The 24,219-nt window shown below is 37.6% G+C and overlaps 1 protein-coding gene across 1 annotated transcript in view; it reads right to left on the reverse strand.

The window, feature by feature from the left end:
* The window catches only part of LOC127637640 (ATP-binding cassette sub-family A member 2-like), a 92,251-nt gene that overhangs the window by 49,393 nt on the left and 18,639 nt on the right, over positions 1-24,219 (reverse strand). Inside the window, exons 2-3 of the mRNA XM_052118811.1 lie at positions 7,109-7,202; positions 6,166-6,168 (exon numbers count right to left, since the gene is read on the reverse strand). Coding sequence (XP_051974771.1) covers positions 6,166-6,168; positions 7,109-7,202 — 97 coding nt within the window. The remainder of the gene's footprint in view (positions 1-6,165; positions 6,169-7,108; positions 7,203-24,219) is intronic.

Genomic DNA, 24,219 nt, shown 5'->3' on the forward strand with positions numbered 1-24,219 from the left:
AAAGCGCTGGCTGGTACGTGTTTTACCAACATGGCTGAAACGTTAGCTCCCACTGAGCAGTCAGATTCAAACAACATGCTCATTGACAACATGCACGACTACCTCGAGTCAGACACGGAGGTACTGAAGGTCTCGTTAGTGGATGATAATTTTCCGCAACTTCCCATTACCCCGGTTATATCACCTGCACCTAAATGTAGACGTGTGGAAGATACGACAACTGCCGCAATCCTCTCCCAGCTTTCCTCCCTCTCGCAGCTGATAAACAGCAGGTCAGATGCCTTGGAAAAGTTGGTCAGTGACAACTCCATGGTGATTGCCGACGTGAAGATGGCAGTTACAGAAAACACCAAGCAGATCGCCGGTATTAAAGATTCCTTTGATGCTGTTTGTGCTAAAGTTAAAAGTGTTAAAGAGAGAGTTGACCGCTGTGATTCGCTGATTGAGGCCTGCAAATTTAATACTGACAAGACTGAGCAGCGTGTTTCTCAATTAGAAGCGTACTCCCGACGCTGGAATCTCAAGCTCTACGGCCTAGACGAAAACGATCAGCAGGATCTGCGACTTGAGATCATCCGGATATGCCAGGGTCTGCTTCCAGAGGCTAAATCCAGGCTTCCAAATGCCATAGACGTCGTTCACCGCCTTGGCCCCAGGAAGCCTGGTAACATTCAACCGAGAGGTGTCATCCTGCGCTTCTCTTCCAGATTCTACCGTGATGCCGTGTGGCTTCCTGAAGACCAAAAACCTCAAACTGGCGGAGGACTTGTCGACAGAGGACAGAGAGAAAAGAAAGAAACTGTGGCCCATTGTTGATCAGGCCCGGAAAGATGGCAAGCCAGCTTTCTTCGTGGGCGGTCGTGCTTTTGTGGGTGGAAAGGAAATTCTCCCTCCTTGAGACTTTGTAGATGAGGTAATTCTAGTACACAGCTTAAGGCTGTCTTTACTTTATATGTTCTTTATGTTATTTAGTCAGGTTTTAGTACCTGCTATTTATGTTACTGAATCAAAGTTGCTCTTTGGAGCAGAGGAGTGTCAAAAATTGTTCTAACATGCTTGTTAATGCATAGCTTGTCACTCTATGTTCAGAAATATTTTTATTTTTATTTTGATGCCTCAAACTATAACGGCTCAATAGCGGATCAAAGCTGTCTATTAGCCTTTTGTTTATGTTTAGTTACTTTTCCTGGGGGGGATTAAATAAATAATTAATAAAATTATATTTATAATTACAAAATTGAGTGGGAGTAAAAGAAAACGGGCTCTTTTTAGGTTTTCCTTACAAAGGACGCTCTTCATAAAATGTCTACAGTCTGGTTGATTGTACTGCTAGCATATGTTCACAAATTTCACATAAGGTTTGCTGTTCTCAGACCCATGTTGGCGCTTTTGTAGAGACTTTATCCTACTTATTTCCGTATACGCTCTACCATTTTTCTGGTCTAGTTTTTCTTGTATTCATTTATTTTATTCTATTTTTTTCCTTATGTCTTTATCTATTATTTCTTTAAACACAAGAGGTTTAAGAAACCACCTTAAACGAAAGGCTATATTTTTATACTGTAAACAGCTTAATACTGACTTTTGTTTTGTACAGGAATCACACTCAATTGAACAGGATGCTAACTTTTGAAAATCACAGTGGGGGGGTGACCTGTGGCTATCCCACGGATCTGAGCGCTCAGCTGGTGTTTGTATTTTAAAAAAACGCTTTAGTGGAAAAGTTTTAAACTCTGACTGTGACAAAAGCGGTCATTGCATATTTTTAGTTCTAGAAATTGCTAGCGTAATTTATATTATAGTTAATGCTTATGGCTTCAATTCTCAAACAGAGAACAACAGTTTTTTTGATAATTTGGAAGAACGACTCTCTTACTGGTTGTCTAAATTCCCAAACTCTTCTATCATTTTGGGCGGAGATTTTAATACCGTGTTAGATAATTGCCTGGATAGGTTGCCTGCAAGGAATGCGGACTCCTCTAATATTTATGTGAAGACGCTCTTACATAGTTTTAATTTAACCGATATATGGAGAGATACTCACCCGCTACAGAAATCATATACATGGAGCAACAAAACGTTATCAAGGCAGTCTCGCATTGATTTCTGGCTTATATCCAAGGATCTGAAAAATGTAGCTGCGAGCATTTTACCAGCGCCCCTATCTGATCATAAGACTATTCAACTTCTCATTCCTTCTCTCTCTCCCGGCTCTCCTAAAACCTCATATTGGAAACTTAATAGTACTCTCCTTAAACATGAGGAAGTGACTTCTAAAATTGACAGTTTTATTCGGCTTTACTGGGACAAAGCTCAAAGTGAGAATCTTTTTAGCAATAACTGGGAGTTGTTAAAGTATGAAATTGCTAAATTTCTCAGGAAATACAGTAGTGATTTAGCTAAAAAAAGAAGAACAGAGGAAAACGACACTATACGTAAAATTGCGTCTTTAACTTCTAAGCCTTTAGATGTACTTACTGAGTCAGAACAGTTGGAGCTTACTAATCAGCAGCATAGGTTGGACGAGATATATAAAAGAAAAGCGGAAGGTGCTTTTGTTAGATCTCGCCGTAAGTGGCTCGAAGAGGGTGAGCAGAATTCTGCATACTTTTTTAGACTAGAAAAGCAGCAATCAAAAAATAACACCATTCAACAATTAAGTATTGATGGAACAATTACTGACGATTCAAAGAAAATTGCCAAGTTTTGTGCTAGATTTTACAGTGATCTTTACACCTCTAGATATTGTCCCCAAGATGCCACATGTTTCTTTAATTCTATTCCTAATATCAATCAGATTTCTGAAGCTAATTATGACTTTTGTGATGCCCCTATTTCTCTAAATGAAATTACTAATGCTATTAATCAACTAAAAATTAATAAATCACCCGGTACGGACGGCTTTACTGCCGAATTTTATAAGCATTTTTCTCTGAGCCTAGCCCCGTTTTTAAAAGAAGTTTTTGCTGAGAGTGTTTATAGAGGTTCCTTGCCACCTACATTAAGTCAGGGTCTAATTACACTCATTCCTAAGCCTAAGAAAGATTCTCTCCTGTTAGATAATTGGCGCCCCATTTCCTTATTAAATAGTGACTATAAGATTTTTGCTCTGATACTTGCTAAGAGACTGAAATCCGTACTAGACTCTATTATTGATGAGAGCCAATCTGGGTTCATGCATAATAGACATATCTCAAATAATGTGAGATTGGTTTTAGATTTATTAGACTACTCTGAGCTAGTTCATGAAGACAGTTTTATTTTTTTCTTAGACTTTTACAAAGCCTTTGATTCTTTAGAACACGATTTTATATTGGAAACCTTAAAAAAGTTCGGTTTTGGTCAGTTCTTCTGCAGATCGGTCCAAACTTTGTACACTAATGGAAACGGTTCTATTAAATTAAGCAATGGTACATCCCCAAGGTTTGATTTAAAGCGTGGAGTACGGCAAGGGTGTCCTCTTTCTGTTTACCTGTTCCTTCTCGCTGCCCAACTTTTTAATTTACACATTAAAAACAGTCCTATTAAAGGTATTAGTGTGGCAAATAATTATATTTTAATCAGTCAGTTGGCGGATGATACAGCCCTGTTTTTGGCAGATGCTTCACAGGTTTCAGTTGCGATTAATCTTATTCGCTCTTTTTCCAAAGCTTCTGGTCTCACCCTCAATCTTAGCAAATGTGAACTGTTACTAGTGAATAAATGCTCTGCTTCCGTAGTGTGTAATATCCCTGTAAGAGATTCAGTCACATATCTTGGTGTTCATATCACCAAAGATAGAAAAGCCAGAGGTAAGTTAAACTTTTCTCCCCTCATTGAAAAAACGCAAAAGGTTTTCAACCGATGGTTACAAAGAGATCTTTCTTTGAAAGGCAGAGTTCTAATCACCAAGGCGGAAGGTATTTCTCGTTTAACCTATGCTGCTCAGTCATTACATGTAGATAACTCCTTTTGTAAATCTGTCGATAAGATGCTATTTAATTTTCTATGGAAAAATAAAACTCACTATATTCGTAAGTCTGTAGTTCTGAATTCTTACAACAAAGGGGGCTTACATTTCGTAGACTTTAGCTCGCTCAACAACACATTCAAGATAAATTGGATCAAGCAATATCTAAAACACCCTACTTCCATCTGGAATTTTATTTCTCATTATGTCTTTTCACAGTTAGGTGGCCTAAAATTTATTCTGCTCTGTAACTATAAAATACAAAAAATCCCAGTTAAACTCTCCAATTTCCACCAACAGGCTCTTTTGGCATGGGCTTTACTTTACAAGCATAACTTCTCTCCACAGAGGTGTTATATATGGAACAATTTTAATATTGTTTATAAGAACAAGTCACTTTTTTATGATAATTGGTTCAACAATGGTATTTTATTAGTCAGCCAACTCTTTAATAAGAATGGACTACTATTCAGTTATTCAGAATTTCTTGCCAAATATAAGATTCCAGTAAGCCCAAGAGAATTCTCTATAGTTTTTGATGCTGTGCCCTCAGGTCTTCGTATGTTATTCAGGTCTTGTGATATCTCTCCGCCATTGTCAATGTCACCGCCTGATCCAACTCAGCTTCTGTTAGGTAAAGTCTGTTTCTCTACCAATAAAGCATCGAACTCTAAAATTAGATCCTTGTTTCAGACGGACCTAGTCTCTATTTCTCCTGCATCCTTCTATTGGAATAAGTTTGACCTTAACATAGACTGGGAAAAAGTCTGGTCCCTACCTCAGAAGTTCCTTTTAACTAACAAAATTAAAGAAGTCTCATTCAAGTTACTACACAGGTTTTACCCCACAAATGTTTGCTTAAATAAGTTTAGGAATGACATTGATGTAAAATGCTCCTTTTGTGGCTTGCATCCTGAAACTATTTCACATTTATTTTGGTCTTGTGAATTCACATATAAGCTCTGGAAAGACATTAATTCATTTTTAGTTGACAATATTCTTCCTGAGTTCTCCCTGTTCTACAAAAATGTAATTTTTGGTTGTTTTAGTGACCGTGGGAAGGACAATGGTGCACTCTTTCTAGTAAACCTAATTTTATTTGTTGCCAAATTCCATATCCATAAATGTAAATTCGGTAATAAAAAAACACTTTTTTCAGTGCTAAAAACTGAAATGGAACAGTATATTTCTACTATCTCTTCCATGCAAAACAAAAAAGCTGTTAAGACTGCGGTTAATTGTACTATATTCAATGTGTTTATTTGATTAATTATTTTGTGTTTTAGTGTTTTTTTTTCTTCTTCTTTTTTATATTTTATTTTTTTTATTTATTTATTTTTATGTTTTGTATGTATCTTTTTTTTAAACTTTTGCTACTTTGATTGTATTGTTGATTACTTTCAATAAAGTAAAAAAAAAAAAAAAAAAATGTGGCCAACAGGATGCATTTCCATTGGCCGAATAATGTCTTACATGCGATCAGATTGCCATCCTTCACAAATACACTGAATTTACACTTTGGTAATTTTCATGATCGGATAGCTATTCGTAAGTCGGGTAGTGACCAAATGTAAATACCCCCTTGTCACTTTCACGATTAGATTATGATTGCATCACTCCCACTACATTTAGAATATATCAGGAATTAATTCTGACCATATATTCCACAAAGGTGTAAATGCTAAGGCATTTTTTTGTCATCGCCATAAAAGTAGATCAAGTAATATGATATGTATGTGGCATTTTCCACTTTGCATGGGTAAGTGCAATCGGATCTCACTCCGATCACACTGGGGACGCATTGTGTAAATGCAAAGAGCAAATGCAATCTAGCTAAAGAATCTCCAGATCATATGAATAAAATGCATGTTAATCCCAGATGTAAAGGGGACATTATTGTTTTTAATCACTCACTTCTGGCAGAAGACTGTGTGTGTGTGTGTGTGCGTGCGTGCATGTATTCAGATATCTGTCCAGGCTCTAGTATGCTTACTACACTTGGACTGTAGTAGTAATTCAGGGCTAGGTCTTTTAACCATTAGATTGATGTGTAAAACAGGATAAAGTTGCCTCAATGACATACATAACAATAACACAGTAAATACATTAGAGTCCACGGCAAAACACAGACACATAATTAGAGGACTCACAGTGGAGAAATACCATTAACCCAAAGCAATCAGCCACGCAAAAAAACAATCAATGTTTTGACTTACACACTGGTCCAGCATGCAGTGAACATGCACCAAGAGAAAGAGAGAGAATAAGATAAAGACAGAGGTAGAGAGATATGTAGAGAAAGTATTGAGCAAAGGACAGTTGACAGGTAGAAGCACAAAATAAAAGAAAATATGGTGTGATTTCAGCATTGGAAATAACAGAGACATTGTGATGATGACATACAAATATGGGTGTTCTATATGGCTAAAGCACTTGTCTAACAGCCAAACAACATTTGCAATCAGTGCCAGATTAGCAAAGTTGCATGATGTGACCACATAGAGAAGTAGATAAACTCTATCATATATATATATATATATATATATATATATGATAGAGTTTATCAAATTTTCTTGTTTCCGTGGAACACAAACAGAGATGTTAGGCAGAATGTTCACATTGTTCTTTAACATACAAAAAAAAAAAAGCCACGGGCATTCTATCTCCAAAAAGAAAGAAAAAACACCATAAAAGTTGCCTATATGGCTTGTGTAATAAATTATTTTAAAGCCATAAAATAGCTCTCAAATCTGGTTTACTCATGTATATTTTCAAACTTTGCCTGTCAAGATGGCAGGTGTCCAGCTAGAGTTGTCGTCACTGACGCCAAAGCTAATCGAACTTGATGCCTCAAGTTTAATATGTGCGAATGACTATTTTGTGTTCCAAGGAGGCAAGTCATGTATTGACAGAATTTTCATTTTTGTTGTGAGCTCTCTTTAATGACTGATAAAGTACACTGTGGAACTGTGCTTTGGATTTCACAAGAACAACCCTAGATAAACAACAGTGGTGCTTTCACTTTGAAAAGATTGTTGTTCGATCTCTGGGGGCGATGGTTAGCTGGGTCGGGGTAGGTGCCACCCTACACTTCTTTCTCTTCAACTCTTCTTCATCATGTACTTCTCTCCCTGTGCTGTCTCCCTGTGTGTACCTTACCTTCTTTCACAGGAATGGCCGGCTTCTTCTGTCGCAAGCCCAAAAGAATGAAGAAGAGCACCAGGGGGATGAAGATCTCAAATGCAAGTACCCACTGCAGAGAAAAACATGCAAACATACAGAGAAACAGGTTATGATAACCACACGGACCACAGTAAGCTTTCAGCCACATTGGCTGGTGGTTGCATTCACAGTCTTTCATGACTGATCCACAAGAGTTGGTGTGAACTTATCTGGTTTGTGGGCCAGGGTTTGCTTCGCCATAACCACACTATCTGGTGGTAAAAACCATCTCCATTGATGGCCATTCAAATGTAGCTATACATTTAGATGGAATAAGCAACATTTAGCAAATTGCAAATATGTAATTTTATAATAATAATAATAATATAATTATAAATGTTTTTACCAGTGACAGATGTTTTTGTGAAGTGCTCTTAAAAGCCTGAAATTGACTTCTTTCCCCGTCTTCAACCATTCTCTTAGTGCCATCAGCCAATCAGTATGTTTTAATTTTCTGGCTCCAGAGTGGTTAGTCACATGGCATATATGGCTCAAGTAATTGGCTCAAAAACCGCCATTTTCAAAACTGTGCCCATGAGAAAAGATGGTAGCAAAAGACAAGCATCAGCCGAGAAACTGCCATTGAGATATATGGGTATACTAAAGGGTATCTTATAGACCTTGAGAATCACATTGTCCAGCTGATTGAGATTAGAGTCATAGATTTGATTTTGTAAATAACAGGCTGACCTATTGAAGACAATCCCATTTGCTGAACATACAGTATTTGTTGGCTACCATACCTGCCAGTGCTTCCAAAGTGACCGTTCCAACAATAAAGAGATGTGAGAGGAAAGTGAAATGAAAGATACTGCATATGCAAACAAACAGAGGTGTGCACACAAATACACACTCCACAGCAAGTGGTTGGAGAGAGATGTCAAACATATTCTGGCACGCTGTTTAAAGCATGCAAAGTACAGCAAAAAAAAAAAGCTGCATCTCTCAACACCTCTTGCTGCATTGTTCCCTCTCTCTCTCTCTATTTATCTCCCTCTCTCTCTGCAGAGGACTTGTTTTTGGAGAGATCTCAACTAGCCATCTGCGAAATAAGCTGTTGGTTGATGTGTGTAGACTGTGATTAGGAACTTACAGAATTTACAGCCGAGGGTGCCATTTATAGCTGAGCATAGATCAGCCTTTTAGTCTACTTCTCTCCATTGATGTGCATGTGGCAAATTTGTGTGCACGTAGAGGTGGGGGGAAAATTTATATGTCAAAATATTCTAATATTTTATGTAACAATACGATATTCAAACACCCAAGAATTTATCGTTTTAGGCCACGTACACACTTATATATTTTCATTTGAAAACGCATAGATTTTTACACCTCTCATCCACACTAGAATGGCAGAATGGCAAACTGAGACTTTCGTATATACTCAGCTTGGAAACTACATACTTTTAAAATGATGATGTTAGAAAGCTGAACACAGAGTCTTCAAACTTTAAAATGGTTAAGTATGGATGTGGCCTTAGTTCATTTTTTTTTTATATTAAAACAATAGTTCATCCAAAAATGCAACATTTGTGATAATATACTTAATTTCATGTGCTCATTTAGTGTTCAAAATAATTAATAATAAATAATAAAGTTCTCGCATGAACAAATGCCACTGAACAAGCTCCTCTTATTGTTTTCATGAACATGCAATGGATGTCAAGATTTTCAATGATAATTTACTTAAATTTCATATGCCAGCTAAAGACTTTGAAGATGATACACGAGCTGCATGGACTACTATTATAATACTTAATTTTTTTTTATTTTTTAAGACTTTAAAATGAGGCACTGTCTACTGTCATTGTACTGAAAAGATGGCCCATGACTTTCATTATTACAACTCCTTTTGTGATTTGCTTAAGAAAGAAAGTCACACGGGTTTGGAATTTTGGTTTTTGGGTGAACTATTCTTTTAATATATTTGAGAAAAAGGAGATTAAGCACCAGTCAGAGTGAGTCGAAATGTATTGGCAAAAATGTACTGTGGCATTTGGTCAATACACAGACTACTTCTTAATTATTGCTATTCAACCAAAATGCTTACTCTGAATGAGCCTAGAATATCTAAGCTCATATATATATATATATATATATATATATATATATATATATATATATATATATATATATATATATATATATATATACACAGAATCATATATACTATACTTGTCTCATTTGTAAAGATGTCCACACAGTTCTTTTATACAGCTAGGGTGCAAGAGTTTATGTGTAATGAAAAACACATTGAAGCTATTTCCTTATGTTGTTTTTTTTATTTTTTACTAGCACTAACATTGCTACGCTCTTCTTCTGTGGCTCTTCAGTGAAGTTTTGGAGCTGCTCCGCTGCTGAATTATGAGCACCGCTATGATCTATTGACGTTTCTGGTCTGACTGATCAACAAGTAGGTGAAAAATCGCAATATGTGATGTTTTTAATTGCAATGCATTTCACATTGAATATTATCGCAACACAGATATCAATATAATATCGAATTGCCAGGTTCCTGCTAATTTCCAGTCCTTCTGTAACTGGCTAGAAAGGCTGATCTCAGATCACTGTCAAATAGCGTCCTGTCTCTCTGAACACAATGTGTCTTTCACAATAGTACAGTGTCACCACAAAAAAAACTTACTCCACATCCAACTCTGTTTACAAGTGTCAACCGAAGTTTAAGAAGGTTTTCTCTCTCTCTGCTAGACACTCTCCCCATCTCTCCCTCTGAAGGTCACAACAAACAAGAAGCACCATTTACATGCATCTCTCACAATGCACAAAGGCACAGCTGACACGCTACACAAAGCTTCACTTACGAGAACCGCTGAGGACAGAGAAACTCCCAGAAAAGAGAACTTCTTTTCATGCATTCCTTTCGCTTATTGATTTCAAGGCTAAGAATAGGAAAAGAAAAACATTTGAATATTGAATATTGTTTGCTCTCAGTGAGCTGTACTGGCACCTGTTTACTTGCATTGTAAGGACCTGACAGCACTCTAAAAATCTAAGAGAGCATTTTCATTTTTGGGTGAACTATTCCTTTTAGTAGTATTAAAGGAAACATTATGTGTGGAAACAGGAAATCAGATGGGAAAAGGAGTGAGATAAAGCGTGGATTCAAACCGTGGTCACTAGGACAACACTACACATTCACACACTGTCTTTACACCCCATGCCACTGCAGTGACACCTATTGATTAGTTTGTCATATATTCCTCTGGATTCACAAGACTACTGGGGTGCAAATAGCTGCACTGTGTGGAAGATGCTATTTACACCAGGGTGAAAACAGAGACTCAGAATATGAGTACATAACATGAACATTTGTCCATCTTTTTAATTCTAAAATAGAGTACATATACATTTTTACATTTTATAGAGTAAGCATTACAATCACTAGTTCAGTTGTATTTTGCCAAATATTCCAATCAATTTATTCTGCTAATACAAGTATACTCAAGTTTAATATTTTTAATTAATCAGCACAGTAAACATTTTCAAATAGACCAATAAAGTGTGATGCACCCAGCTATTTTTACAGACATCACATATAATCATGTTTTAGAGTTAACACAATTAAAAGGCCCATACATTTTTCAGACATTTTCATCAGAAATTTGCTTCATTTAGCCTTTATTTCCTTTCGTAATGTAATATATTCAGTCTTAATTAATCTAGCCTAGTACATCTCTTAAGAAAAGTATCAACATTTAAAAAAGTTTTTTAAAACAACATTTTTGTAGTCCCAACATAAGGCTATATTGAGTACACAAAACTGAAATCCATGCACATTCTTTATAGGCCTATGATAAGATTAAGAAATATCTATAATATCTTTTAATAATATCTTTAATAATTACCTACATGATAGAATTATGTCATGCCATGTTAGATTTAACTCTCCAAAACTGCACAGAACTACTGTGTGTTCAATGTTACATGGTGTGCTGTTCTTAGAAACAGTAACCATATTATCAGTGTTTATAACATTTGCATATATGCTTTATGTATACAGTATTTACATATTGTGCATATAAATTATACTGAAAAAAATATTATTTTAAAATATTATTAAACAATATTTAAAAATACAATCTATTTGGAGTCTTGTGTTTTGCATTATTTACATTAAAAAACAATAAATTATTTAACTACATAATATTCGACTACTGAAATTCTTAAAAATGTACATATCTTATTATTATCATCATAATCATCATCATTATCACCAGGAATGTTAGGTTACGCTTCATGCCATCCTTGAATGAGTCTATGCACCAAATGAGCCACCCCAGTAAAAAAAAGTATGGACAAGCCACTGCTGCAGTGTCAAGAGGTGCTATGGATCATTGTGTCACCATCGCTTTTGTCGAGCCGTAATATGCCATAATTACATTTACATTGCAATTAACCCTCTGGGGTCTGAGGGTGTTTTGAGCCCTGGAGAAGTTTTGACATGCCTTGACATTTGTGCCTTTTTCAGTTGCTTAAAAACATATTAATGGCTAAAGTCTGATAACACTGTATTCAGCACAAACTGGGCTAAAATAATATGTGAGCAACATGTGTGTACAGGCTTGTATTTTTTAGAAAATAACATTTATGCATGGTTTTTGAAAAAACTAAAATTTTAAGTCATTGAAATAAGGCCATATAACACACAATAAATATTTGTCCACAAGGCTTTTGAGAACTGGATCTTGTAGCCTAGATCTAGATCTTGTGGCCTCATTCATACAAAACAATATAGTAATTTAACTTTTGTAAGACAATTTTAGTGCTGAAAGGTAATATGCAAGGAGGCGTGAATGATCATGAATATTGATTGTGATTCACACCTGAAGAGACAAAAGACCCTCACCTGGGCCTATCAATGAGGAATGTGACAGAAAGAGAATGAATGTGAGGAGACTTAATGATCAAAATCAAGTTTTAAGTTAAAAGAAGTAATCTGACTATACATTTTCTTTACATAATGACTTAATTTTAGACCTACACTACCGTTTAAAAGAAGTCTCTTCTGCTCACCAAGGCTGCATTTATTTGATCCAAAATACAGTAAAAACATTGTGTGAACTCTTTTTACAATTTAAAAGAACAGTTTTGAATATATTGTAAAAGGCAATTTGTGATCAAAGCTGAATTTTCAGCATCATTACTGCAGTCTTCAGTGTCACATGATCCTTCAGAAATCATTATAAGATGGTGATTTTCTAATAAGGGCATATTTAATATAAATAATCAAATTTGTATCTGTAATTAGCTACAATAGCATGTTCTGTGGTTATCGATGAACTAATACATTTTCACATTCATTAGAATTAAAATTTCGTGTCCTGGTGTTTATTATTAATATAACAGATTCATTTATTCATGGATTTTGATTCCAGTGGTGGCTGCATAGGATTGTTTCCAATTTCCAATAACCCCAGAGCGTTGTAAAGTCCAAAAGTCAACATGTTTTGAAAAAGGATAGATGTAATAATTTCCAAAATTCACAACATGTTTTTATCTAACGAAATATTCCGCCTCATTCCATGTTTGTTGGCGTTTAGACTTTCGAAACCCTTTTCACTGTGGTGAAAAAACTTGCTGTACACAAAGCGAGGCACGCACCTTCCGGGGCAGTCTAGCAGCTAATATATAATATATATAGGCCTATGTATGTGTATAGTCTAGCACTATTATATATTACAAAAAAAGATCGTATTATGTAGGACTATCTGCGTTCGCTTGGCGCTCCATTTAATCCATATTATTCTATTTTATTCAATACATTTTTAGGGTGATGACGCCATAAAATATGACGACAGACATTAGAAGCTTCATTCTAAAACCTCAATAGAAGTTTCGAATGTAAATATGACATGACATTTGGTACAGTCTAGTATGAACGGTCAGAATGACCACTATGGCCATTCTAGTAGTTCTAGAATTCCGGTAGTTCTAGTGTTAAATGCAAGTACAAGTACAAGTCTATTGCTTGATTAGTGTCCTTTGGAAGATCAAAGCGTGTCTCAGCCATGACAGTATTACAAATGTCATAGACAGTAATGTCTTTGTATTGAAGGCCAAGTTTAAAATATATCTCTATAAATTCAAGAGCTATACACACACACACCGGAAACTGTAACGCGTGTGCACGCGATAGTTTCTCGTATCTCCCAATGTCTCAGACCCAAAGTAAAATAAAACCGGATTAAACTTGAAAGGCGGGACATGTTTACTTCCATGCAATCCAGCTAAAATAGAGCTCCTGGCAGGATTTTGAGGGATCTCATTAATTCAGAAAAACAGAACAAAATATTTTTTTTAATGAAAAATTATCTCATAATTCTGAGATAATTAACTCGTTAATTCAGAAAAACAGAGCAAAAACTTTTTTTCCATGAAAAATTATCTCGTAATTCTGAGATAATTAACTCGTTTATTCAGAAAAACAGAGTAGATTTTTTTTTCTCAAGTGAATGCAATACGCTTCCGTATGTTTCTGCACATTTCTGAGGAAAAATTTTCCTCAAAGAATAGCTACGTAAATGCACACATCTAAACACAATCATTAGAGCAATAACACTTCTTGCCAAAAATTCACACCAAATCCATTCACCAATCTACACTAGAATAATCAGTGTCTTTCAGCGGTCTGCTCTGTTTACTTTATCTGCTAAGACACAAACTCCATTTACCCACATTACAATACATCTCTTTTCCTTTCCACGGAGCACAACATCCATCACCAGCCAACAGGCAAATAGTGTAAGCAAAAACAGTCATCCTCAAATAATAATGCATGCTGAGAGATATGAGTCTTTCTGTCAATTTAAATTTGAGATAATACAATTGCTTTTACTGTGCGAGCTGTGGAGAATGCCTTTTAGAAACCACCATCTCTTCACCTCTGTACAATCTATCTTCCCTGGTCTCTGCCTGCTTACCCCGAGACAGCTCTTCTGAATGACATAATCAGATAAAGCTCACATGCAAGCATCATTATGTATTCATAATAACATTTCTAAAAATTGAATGCAAACAGGCCTCACAGTCACAAGGGATTGCATCACTAAGCACTGTTTGTGTTTGTGCAAGTGGTTCTTTTGAAACCGTATTGTTAATTATTAGGCTATCTTTGAGAATGTCAGTTAGTTGAGCCGGCGTGTTGTTAACAGGGGTGTACTAAGAAACATAGTTACAGGCTATTTTGATCAAATATGATGTCATCATTGTAACTGTACAAATCAAAATGTTTGAATTGCTTGCATCCATCACATCAGCAATGGTCAGTTTATCATTCTTACAATTCAATCACTGTTCATGTCTCCTTTTTTTTTTTTTACAGTTATTATCTTAATAAGCGTTATAGTAAGTGTTTTTGACACTATGAATATTATGAAATTCTAGATATGTTTGGCTTGTGTGTGCAAATAAAAAAATACATATATTTATAAATAATTTAAAATTAAAACATTTATAAACCATTTGCAAAGTTCCAAACTAGTCTTGTGCAGAACATTTAGTGTTACGCCACTGATTGTTTGTGATGTGTGATGTGGTGTAACCATCAAATAAAATGTATTATAATACATTCTTTGCACCTTGAAAACATGGGAGTAAAAACAACATCATTCATTTCCCAAAAAGTTTGGGAACATTTTTTAGAAATTATGATTTTATGAGTCAAGAATATCAAGAAGTTTTCTCAGGGTTACACCACATGACTTGAACAAAATTAATATCAGATGTTTTTTAAAACTTCATGCTCAGTTTTGTGGGCCTAAAGGTGTCCGCTCTGTTTAATGGTTTTTATGGTCAACATAAACAAAAGAAATGGCTACCATGTTGATTTCACCCAATGACTTTGATTTGGTGGACAAAAGCGTTTTAAAATAAACACAATTATTTCACGGTTTAATTTAAGATATAACAATAAAAGATTATTGTGAACTAGTCATGCCAACTTTTCTTTTTTCAGGATTGTTTTTTTAATGTGTCTGGACACTACATGACATTTTTTACTTTAGAAAAAATATAAATATGACAACTCAGAAATAGAAAATATGCTCATCATTGAAGAGGTGTATTCGAGTAAATGAGGGTCACTTGACCCTTAGAACACATGGCCATAATATGCACCTGTTACCCTCCGTTATTGTATTTTATGATTCATTCTGTGAAAAGAATCCTTGTTATGATCATGAAAAACGTTTTATCTCTAGATCGTTCGCCCACTGTCACAGATAATGGAGGTTTGGGCTGTTTCTATGAAGGATGCTTAAACAGTGGTGTAAAAAAGTTGTGCTACCCACAAAAGCATTTATGGGCAAACCCCTGAAAATTGGTGGGATTAAAAACATGTTCATGTTGTAACTGAACACTTCCATAGCAATATCTTACCTTCTGTTCTCTTCTTTTTAATGAAAGACAAAAAAATTTTTAACTGTTCTCTTGGCCATTTTTGAAAGTGCGCAAAACTTTTGAAAACTTGCATTACCTTCAGTGGCATAACTTTCACGTGAACACTAGGAAGGACAAGTCGACCCATCACTCAACTCAGACACATTATGCTGTAGTGGTGGTGGTGTAGTGGCTAAAGCACAGGGCTGTTAATCAGAAAGGTCACTGGTTCGAACCCCATGGCCACCACCATTGTGCACTTGAGCAAGGCACTTAACTCCAGGTTGCTCTGGGGGGATTGTCCCTGTAATAATTGCACTGTAAGTCGCTTTGGATAAAAGCGTCTGCCAAATGCATAAACGTAAACGTAAACACCCGTTTGCCAGTGTTTTCAGAAATCTGGGATGGCATCCCCTCGCATCCCCCCTCAACTTAAGCCCTGCTCATTGTACCCCCATGCTCCTGGCTGCTGGGGTTTGAAGAATGGATCAGTGGTCATTCAAGCAGGGTTGATTGCCCATGTCCCCCTCTATTAATACCCAACAGCTCCAGGCTGTTGACTTCAGACTTACATATTTCTCCTGAGACTTACTAAAAAACCCTGCTGTATTACCATCCCAAGCTGGACTGTAGAAACAATTCCACCCAGAGTGGCAAGAGAGGACAAGGGATTTCAACAAAATGTGCAACGTTTGAAATTAGAGAGTTCACACAGAACTGAGTGTCCTCCAAGGCTTTACTTTCTCTTCAGACAGAAAACATTGGAGTTTACATAAATATTAACAAACTTTTCGTCATCTCTCATTATCATCAAGTCCATTCCTGTTGAGGCAAAATAACCTGATTGTGGTACAAACTTTTTGTGGACAACAATGCAGATTTCCCTCTCAATAAGACTGTTATCACACTGTGATAGGGATGGGAATCGTAAGGAATTTAATGATTCCAGTTAATTATTCCTCTTAACAGTTCTGGTTCCTTAATGATTCCAGTAACGATTCTTTAAATCCTTTTGAGGAAGAATTATTTGGAAACAAGAAATACAATTCTTATCGCATTTACTGCCCTAAGCAGCCTGTTGCCAAATAAGATCATTTCAGATTTCTACAGAGCAGACATAACAAATCAGATATTTATTTAATATAATTAGTGTAAAAGAAGTGTTTTGAGATTTGAGGCATAAAAGCCACCCAATAATTGATGCCAACTATATTTTAAAAACAAATCTTAATCAAGAAATTTGATAGCATATTTCATTAATTCGTTCCTTTATAAAACTCTACTTATTACAATAAAGCTTGTGTATCTTTAACTACACATTGTCAAATGAATAATCAGATAGTAACTGCACTGCCTGATTGAAGTCTCACAGGGCTGAAGTACTACATTAAATAAACAGTAACGGTTCCAAAAAGAGTTTGTACAGTTTTATGTGGTCTTATGTTGTAATTCAGGCTTGCGAGACTTCCACATTTATTATTTATTTTCGAGTTGGACATTCATAACTTCAGTATATCAGATGAATTCAGTAACTGCTCTGACTGATGTTTCAGTGTTTTTGATTCACTAAAAAGAACCAGCTTATAAGAGAAATTTGTTTGGGAATCGGAATATACCGGAAGCAGCATATGTTTTGCCCTGTAGATTAAAAAAATATCGGCTCATTAATCAGTTTTTCTGGAATAGGACTATACTGGACGTACCAAATGTTTCGTGCTATAGACTCAAAAGATTCAGCTCATTAGAGTCATTTGTTCAGGAATCGGACTGGAAAGCCTTATGTTTCACGCTGTAGAAAATTAAAAAGAGCTGGCTCACAAGAGTCATTCTTTTAGGATTTAAAATACACTGGTAGTGTTGTGCATTTCACACTGTAGAAAGAGGGCAGCGCTGCCCCTAAAATGGGCTGCTGAAAACAATGTCAGAGTATTTTAGTATGGTGTTCAATCCGCATTCAGGGAAAATCTTACTTAAGGCAATTTTAAATTTCCATGATATTTCCAGAATTTCCTAGACTGTAGGAACCCTTACTGAAAATGGGACTGATGTATTGACCAGTTTCTCTCTCAAGGTCAATTCCTGACCCTGTGATCCTACTCACCTCTCAGACAGCGATGCTTAAGGTATCACTCTCAAAAGACTCTTTTCTTCTTCTACTGTGACGTTTGGCACCATTAAGAGATCCTATTACTGTTACAGGGATGCACAAAGACAGGACTGTGCTTCCTCTCTGTTCATCCTCTCAGTCTGTTCATACTGAGCTGATAAGAGTTTATATACTCAGTCATTTCTGAGGAAAAATAATGCCAGCTACATTTGACAGACCTGAATCAATGAATCTAACCAAAGTGATTCATTGTCACCTCAAAACTCCAAACATGCTTAGGAGTCTTGAGGTGTGAAGTTGAAGACCCAAAAGCATTTAATTGAGGATGCAAAAATAGCTAACAAAAACCATAAGCAAAACAACAAAGGACTTGACAATGTAGACAAGATATGAATGACAAGAACTTGACTATGAAGTTAATGAATGACTATGACACTAATATGCAAAAGACTCCTACCATGAGGAAACAGAAGCATACATTCAATACACAACAAAGACAAAGGCACACATCAGTGCTATATACACTATATACAGGGGTAAACAATGGTAAAAGGGTAATTAAAGTTAATATGTGCAAAGTTAATGTGAGAATGTAAGCCAAGAATAAGCTATGAGATTCTTAGAGCTTAAGAGTTCATATGAAATGGAAAAGGTGTGTTTTATGACATATGCCTGAAACCCATTTCTGCAATGTTATCTACTTTTTAAATAAATCCATTGTTTAGACAGGGCTTAGAAATTATTGCAACATATTTGAAGCACTTTAACCATGAAAATCAAAATGTACAAATAAAATGTAATGTTTGTTTAAAAAAGCAAGATAGAAGCACACATACAAGTCACATGTGTGAAACTGCCCTTACAGTATCACTGGCTCTGCCTTGGGCCCAGTAATACAGATGGCAACATTACAGAAAATGGCTCAACTGATTTAAAGGTTAATTAACCTTTGAGTTCTTTCAGTAGCTAATTCATGTAAGTGTAATTACTGAAGAGAGCCCATTAACTATCAAAAGCTTCTGAAAACAGGAGTCAGAAAAGGGGTAGAACAAGATGTGAACATGCATAGGTTTAAAATTCGACGTGATTGTTCCTCTGTGATATCATTTGCATGTGAACTAAGGCGAGTGGGAGACAACAAGAGAGAAAAAGAGATAGAGAGAGAGAGATAAGGGAAGGTTAAAGTACAGGTCAATGTTCAGTGGTGTCTGTTATGTTTGTTGACTGGCAGCTTGCAGTCTCTCAACATGACCATAAAGCAAGATATCTTACAAGGAGCAAACAGCTGAGCCCTGAGCATCCAGGGATCATTCTGAGCATGTATGCTGGAGGCAAACTGCAACTCCATCAGTGCCAAGCAATTTCATATTTGTTATTTAACTTCTCCAATTTTCACATTTTCACTTTTTACTTGAGAATATACACACACACACACAGATCAGAATTAAAAGTGAAACTAAAAACATGGGAGAATTAGACACTGTCAAGAATGTAATTATTAAATGTAGAATACTTTGGGTTAACTATTGACAAGGTCTGAGGCATGCTCTCAATATCCACATAAAATTACTTCTTCCCCTTGGTTAGTAAAAACAAAGGAATAACATGTGTAAATTAAAGCTCTTCATTGGAAGCCTATGGGGAAAGTGTTTTTGTAACTAATGCTTGATATCCACGCAAGGATACCAGGAGGGGACTAATGTAACTATCCGTAAAACAGTTTTTTATTTTTTTATTGGAGTAAACTCCACCTACAGGAATTACATTGAAAAGGTTAATACAGAAGTGCTTCCTCCAAGAAAACTAGTCTCCCTGCTAAAAAAAGACAATTTAGATATCTTTACAGATCAAAATACCAAGCATTTTTTCTGATTAGTTAATGTGCTTTAAAGTTTTTCAAAATGCTTTAACACAAATACAACCCTTACATTTCTGCTTATAAATTCTTCTTAATGCCTTGCCCCATAGACTCCCATTCTAAGCACTTAAATCATTTTTACAATCAGAGGGATGAGTTTAAATTATTTTCTGTGATAATCTGGTGGTAAAAATAGAGCAGTATTTTCTCCAGAATATTCCATTAAAATCACTCATACTTACAGTACAATCACACATCTCTAGTTTGAGAGATGGTATCAGACAGAGACACACAAAAGAATGGAGGAGACTGTGGCAGCGGGGGCGTGGTCAAGCACCCGTCCGGGGAGAGAAAGCGGTAAGGGTGCTTGCACCTGAGCTAAATTATGTCTAACACCTGTCTCTAATTTCAGTGAGCATGGGGAGAGCGGCATTAAAACGGCCACAGAACGTAGCGCACACAAGGGCGGACGAGCCCTCTTCTCCTCTCTCTCTCTCTCTACCCCTGTGTGTTCCCCCTTCCCTCACACTCTGCTCTCTCCCCAGTTCCTGCCCCGCGGAGGCGCAGAGCTCCACCACCATGGCCCGTTCCCTGTGCGAGGGGGTGGACACCACCCCCTCCTCCTCTACAGTGCCCCGCCGCTCTCCCACTCAGGTGGAAGTGTCCGCCGACACAGTTCCTGGGGCTGGCTGGCTATTATAGGAGGTTTGTGCCTAATTATTCAGACGTCACCATCCCACTGACTGACCTCACTAAACAGGGTGCTCCAGAGCCGGTCCAGTGGTCGGAGCAGTGCCAACAGGTGTTCACGCAGGTTAAAGCCACACTTTGTGGGGGGCCACTTTTACGGAAGCTTCAGACAGAGGGCTGGGAGCCGTGCTCTCGCAGGTGGTGGAGGGAGAAGAGCACCCGGTGCTGTACATCAGCCGTAAGCTCTCCTTGAGGGAAACCAAGTACAGCACAGTGGAGAAGGAGTGTCTGGCCATCAAGTGGGCGGTCTTCACTCTCTGATACTACCTGCTGGGGCAGGCCTTCACTCTCTGCTCGGATCACGCCCCACTCCAATGGCTCCACCGCACGAAGGATACTAACACCCGGATCACCCAGTGGTATCTGGCCCTCCAGCCTTTTAAGTTCAAGGTGGTCCACAGACCGGGGGTGCAGATGGCTGTCGCTGACTTCCTTTCCAGAAATGGGGGGGAGTGGTAGGCAGGCCGGATGGCGCCCCGGTCTGAGTTGGGCGGTGGGGGTATGTGGCAGTGGGGGCGTGGTCAAGGTCAAGCGCCCGTCCGGGGAGAGAAATCGGTAAGGGTGCTTGCATCTGAGCTAAATTATGTCTAACACCTGTCTCTAATTTCAGTGAGAATGAGGACAGCGGCATAAAAACGGCCACAGAACCTCCAGACGGGGAGAGAGTCAGAGACTGGGAAAGCCCAGCTGTTGTGAAGCCAAGTATAATTGTGAAGCTGAAAAGATCTGTGTTAAGTTGTGAAGCTGTAAAGTGCTGAGTTGACGAATTAAAGAGTGTTACCTTTGTTTGGAGCAACCTGCCTCCCGTGTCCTTACTACGTAATTCTCTACAGAGACCAAATGGAATAAAGTACATACAGTTTCTTACTTACGCAAGTGTAAGGTTGAGAAAGGGCACATTTTCTAGAAAGGAGAAAATGGAACCCGACTGTGCCACTTCCATTAAGGGAGAGTGCGATAAGGGGTGAAGGACAGCATGTCAATCCCGCCATGAATTATGCACGGCCAGGAGAGGATAAATAGACTGCAATGCTTACCTGAGCTTACCTGCAGCTTAACAGCAACCCTTATCAACCTGACTGAGAATCAACCTCATAAACTAAATACACAGTACAGTCATTTATTGGAAGAGACGCACACTCGTCACTTCCTTGGTTTGCGTTGTTTATAGCAGTAGTCAAGAAAGAGGATGAGAGCAAAGAAGGAGCTAAACAAATACTGATAGTAAAGGGAAAGTTGGCAGAAAAAGGTCATTTAAAAGACCAGGAAGTAAGTGAAAGATATGGTGGAATAAATTAAACGAGAGCAGAGAACAGGTATTCGAACAGAAAAAAAGGGTTTGCTTTTGCTTTCACAAGGCAATACTACAAAACGGATAAAAATGTCTTGAGATTTTGCTTCAATATATCCCCATAATTTTCTTTCCTCGTGACGCCATCTATTTTGTAATGTGCACCAGTCCCTCCTGCAGCAAAACACCCAGACAACATGATGCTGCCACCCCGATGCTTCACGGTTGGGATGGTGTTCTTTGGCTTGCAAGCCTTACCCTTTATCCTCCAAACATAATTATGGCAAAACAGTTAAATATTTGTTTCATCAGACCAGAGGACATTTCTCCAAAAAGCAAGATTTTGTCCCCATGTGCACTTGCAGACTGTAGTCTGTTTTATTATGGTGGTTTTGGAGCAGTGGTTTCTTCCTTGCTGAGCAGCCTTTCAGGTTATGTCGATACAGGGCTCATTTTTACTGTGGATATAGATACTTGTCAACCTGTTTCCTCCAGCATCTTCACAAGGTCCTTTGGTGTTGTTCTGGGATTGATTTGCACTTTTCACTCCAAATTACGTTCATCTCTTGGACACAGAATGCATCTCATTCCTGAGCGGTATGATGGATGCATGGTCCCATGGTGTTTATACTTGCGTACTTGTTGTATAGATGAACAGGGTACCTTCAGGCATTTGGAAATTGCTCCCAAGGATGAACTTGACTTGAGGAGGTCCACAAGTTTTTGATTTTCACATGATGTCAAGCAAAGAGGCACTGAGTTGGAAGGTAGGCCTTAAAATACATCCACAGGTACACTTCCAGTTGACTCCAATTAGCCAATCAGAAACTGATTTACTAATTGTCTAAAGGCTTGATATACATTTCTGGAATTTTCCAAGCTGCATAAAGGCACAGATAACTTAAACTTACGACCCACTGGAATTGTGATATAGTCAATTACAAGTGGAAAAAATCTGTCTATAAACAATTGTTGGAAAAGTTACTTGTGTCATGTATAAAGTATATGTCCTTTACTACTTGCCAAAACTATAGTTTGCTAATAGCAAATCTATGGAGTGGTTAAAAATTAGTTTTAATGACTTCAACCTAAGTGTATGTAAACTTCTGACTTCAACTGTACACACTTATTCCAGTGTGATTAGCTTGCATGGTATTGCACCTGATGGAGTGTTGGACTTTGAACTCGAAACGAAAGCAAAAGTAAAATTAAAGTGCCATAGAAGCATCACGAAATTACGTAGTTGCTTCGGAAATATTTGGTTTTCATATAATATTTGCTTTTAAAATACTATCAGCTTGATTTAGGTGTTGGTTATTGTAAGGATGTCTGTTGTTAATCTCACATTTATATTTAAGGACACTATAGGTTAGGTTAGGCTAAAGTTTTAGGTTAGGCAAGTACATTTGTTTTGCTCATTAAATCATTCATCTAAAATTAACCTTACAAATTTCATCTGACTAAAACATTTAACTTGTTATTGGCACCCCCTGCTGTACATTTCAGTAAGAAACTGCAGCTTTACGTGTAATTCAGCATGTACTGTCATTTTGTTTTGCAACATGTTGCCATGGTCATGTCAATTTCATGAGATCAGACTGTCTCCATGAAACAAGAGAGATTTAATTTATGCGTAAATTGTTCATAGTTCTGACATACACCTCAAGATGCATCTGGACACATCATTAGTGATGTAATCAGACATTGGTGATGTAATAACATCCCTTGCCCATGCGACCCAGCCAGGGGTGATCATGCCCCAGCCTGTGTCCAAGAAGCTTTTGTCATCCACGGATCGCCTTGCTTGATCCATAGCCATCTTGATGCCCTCTTCGCTGCATCCATGATGTTCTTGATGGCCTTTCTCCTGTGCAGCCCTGTGATGCCAAGGAGCTTGAGAAGAGATCTTCCAATCCAGTGTTTGCTCCCATCTTGTCCACGCGCCCTGCTTCAGCATCCCCACCATCCTACTCAAGCAAACTTCCTCCACTACTGCTTGCACCTCCTCCTGCACCAACTAACACCTTGCTTTCCCCCAGGCTTTACTGAGTAAGGTCTGGTAAAGCCAACCAGCCCGGCTCGTTCCACTGCCACAGATCCCACCAGGTCTGCATGCCTCAACTGTGCTTCAGCCTGGTTGACCGCCTGCTGTGCCTTCCACTTCCTCCCGGTCCTCACCTCAATGCCTTCCCTGGAGACCTTGGTGTTGCTAGAGTCTCTGCATAGCAGCACCTCTCTTGCATGGGTGACCATGATTTCCTCTGTCAGACTGCTGAAGGGGAGTTGGAGTTTGTTCTTCCTCCCATAAAGGGCAATGCTGGATAGGCTTAAAGGTAGGCCTAGCCAACCTACATAGGAAGCTGCTTATCTTCTCTTGAAGTTCATAAATCTGAACTTGCATAAATTGTTGCATTGATTTGAATGCTTTGCGAGCAATATACACAGCAATTAGTTATGCTCATGTTTCATGAATAAGATCAAGTGGATTCAAAGCATTCTCTGATGCAGCATTAACTTTAGTGCTATTCACTTTATGCGCCAGAGAAACTAGCATGCAGCCATCTTGAAAATGCTGTCTTGGAACTTCCGTTCTAGCGGTCGCTATATAGATATCTATGGTGTTGATATCAAAGTGTAATTAGCAA

Source organism: Xyrauchen texanus, chromosome 4 (assembly GCF_025860055.1).
Source record: "Xyrauchen texanus isolate HMW12.3.18 chromosome 4, RBS_HiC_50CHRs, whole genome shotgun sequence".
NCBI classification, from domain to species: domain Eukaryota; kingdom Metazoa; phylum Chordata; class Actinopteri; order Cypriniformes; family Catostomidae; genus Xyrauchen; species Xyrauchen texanus.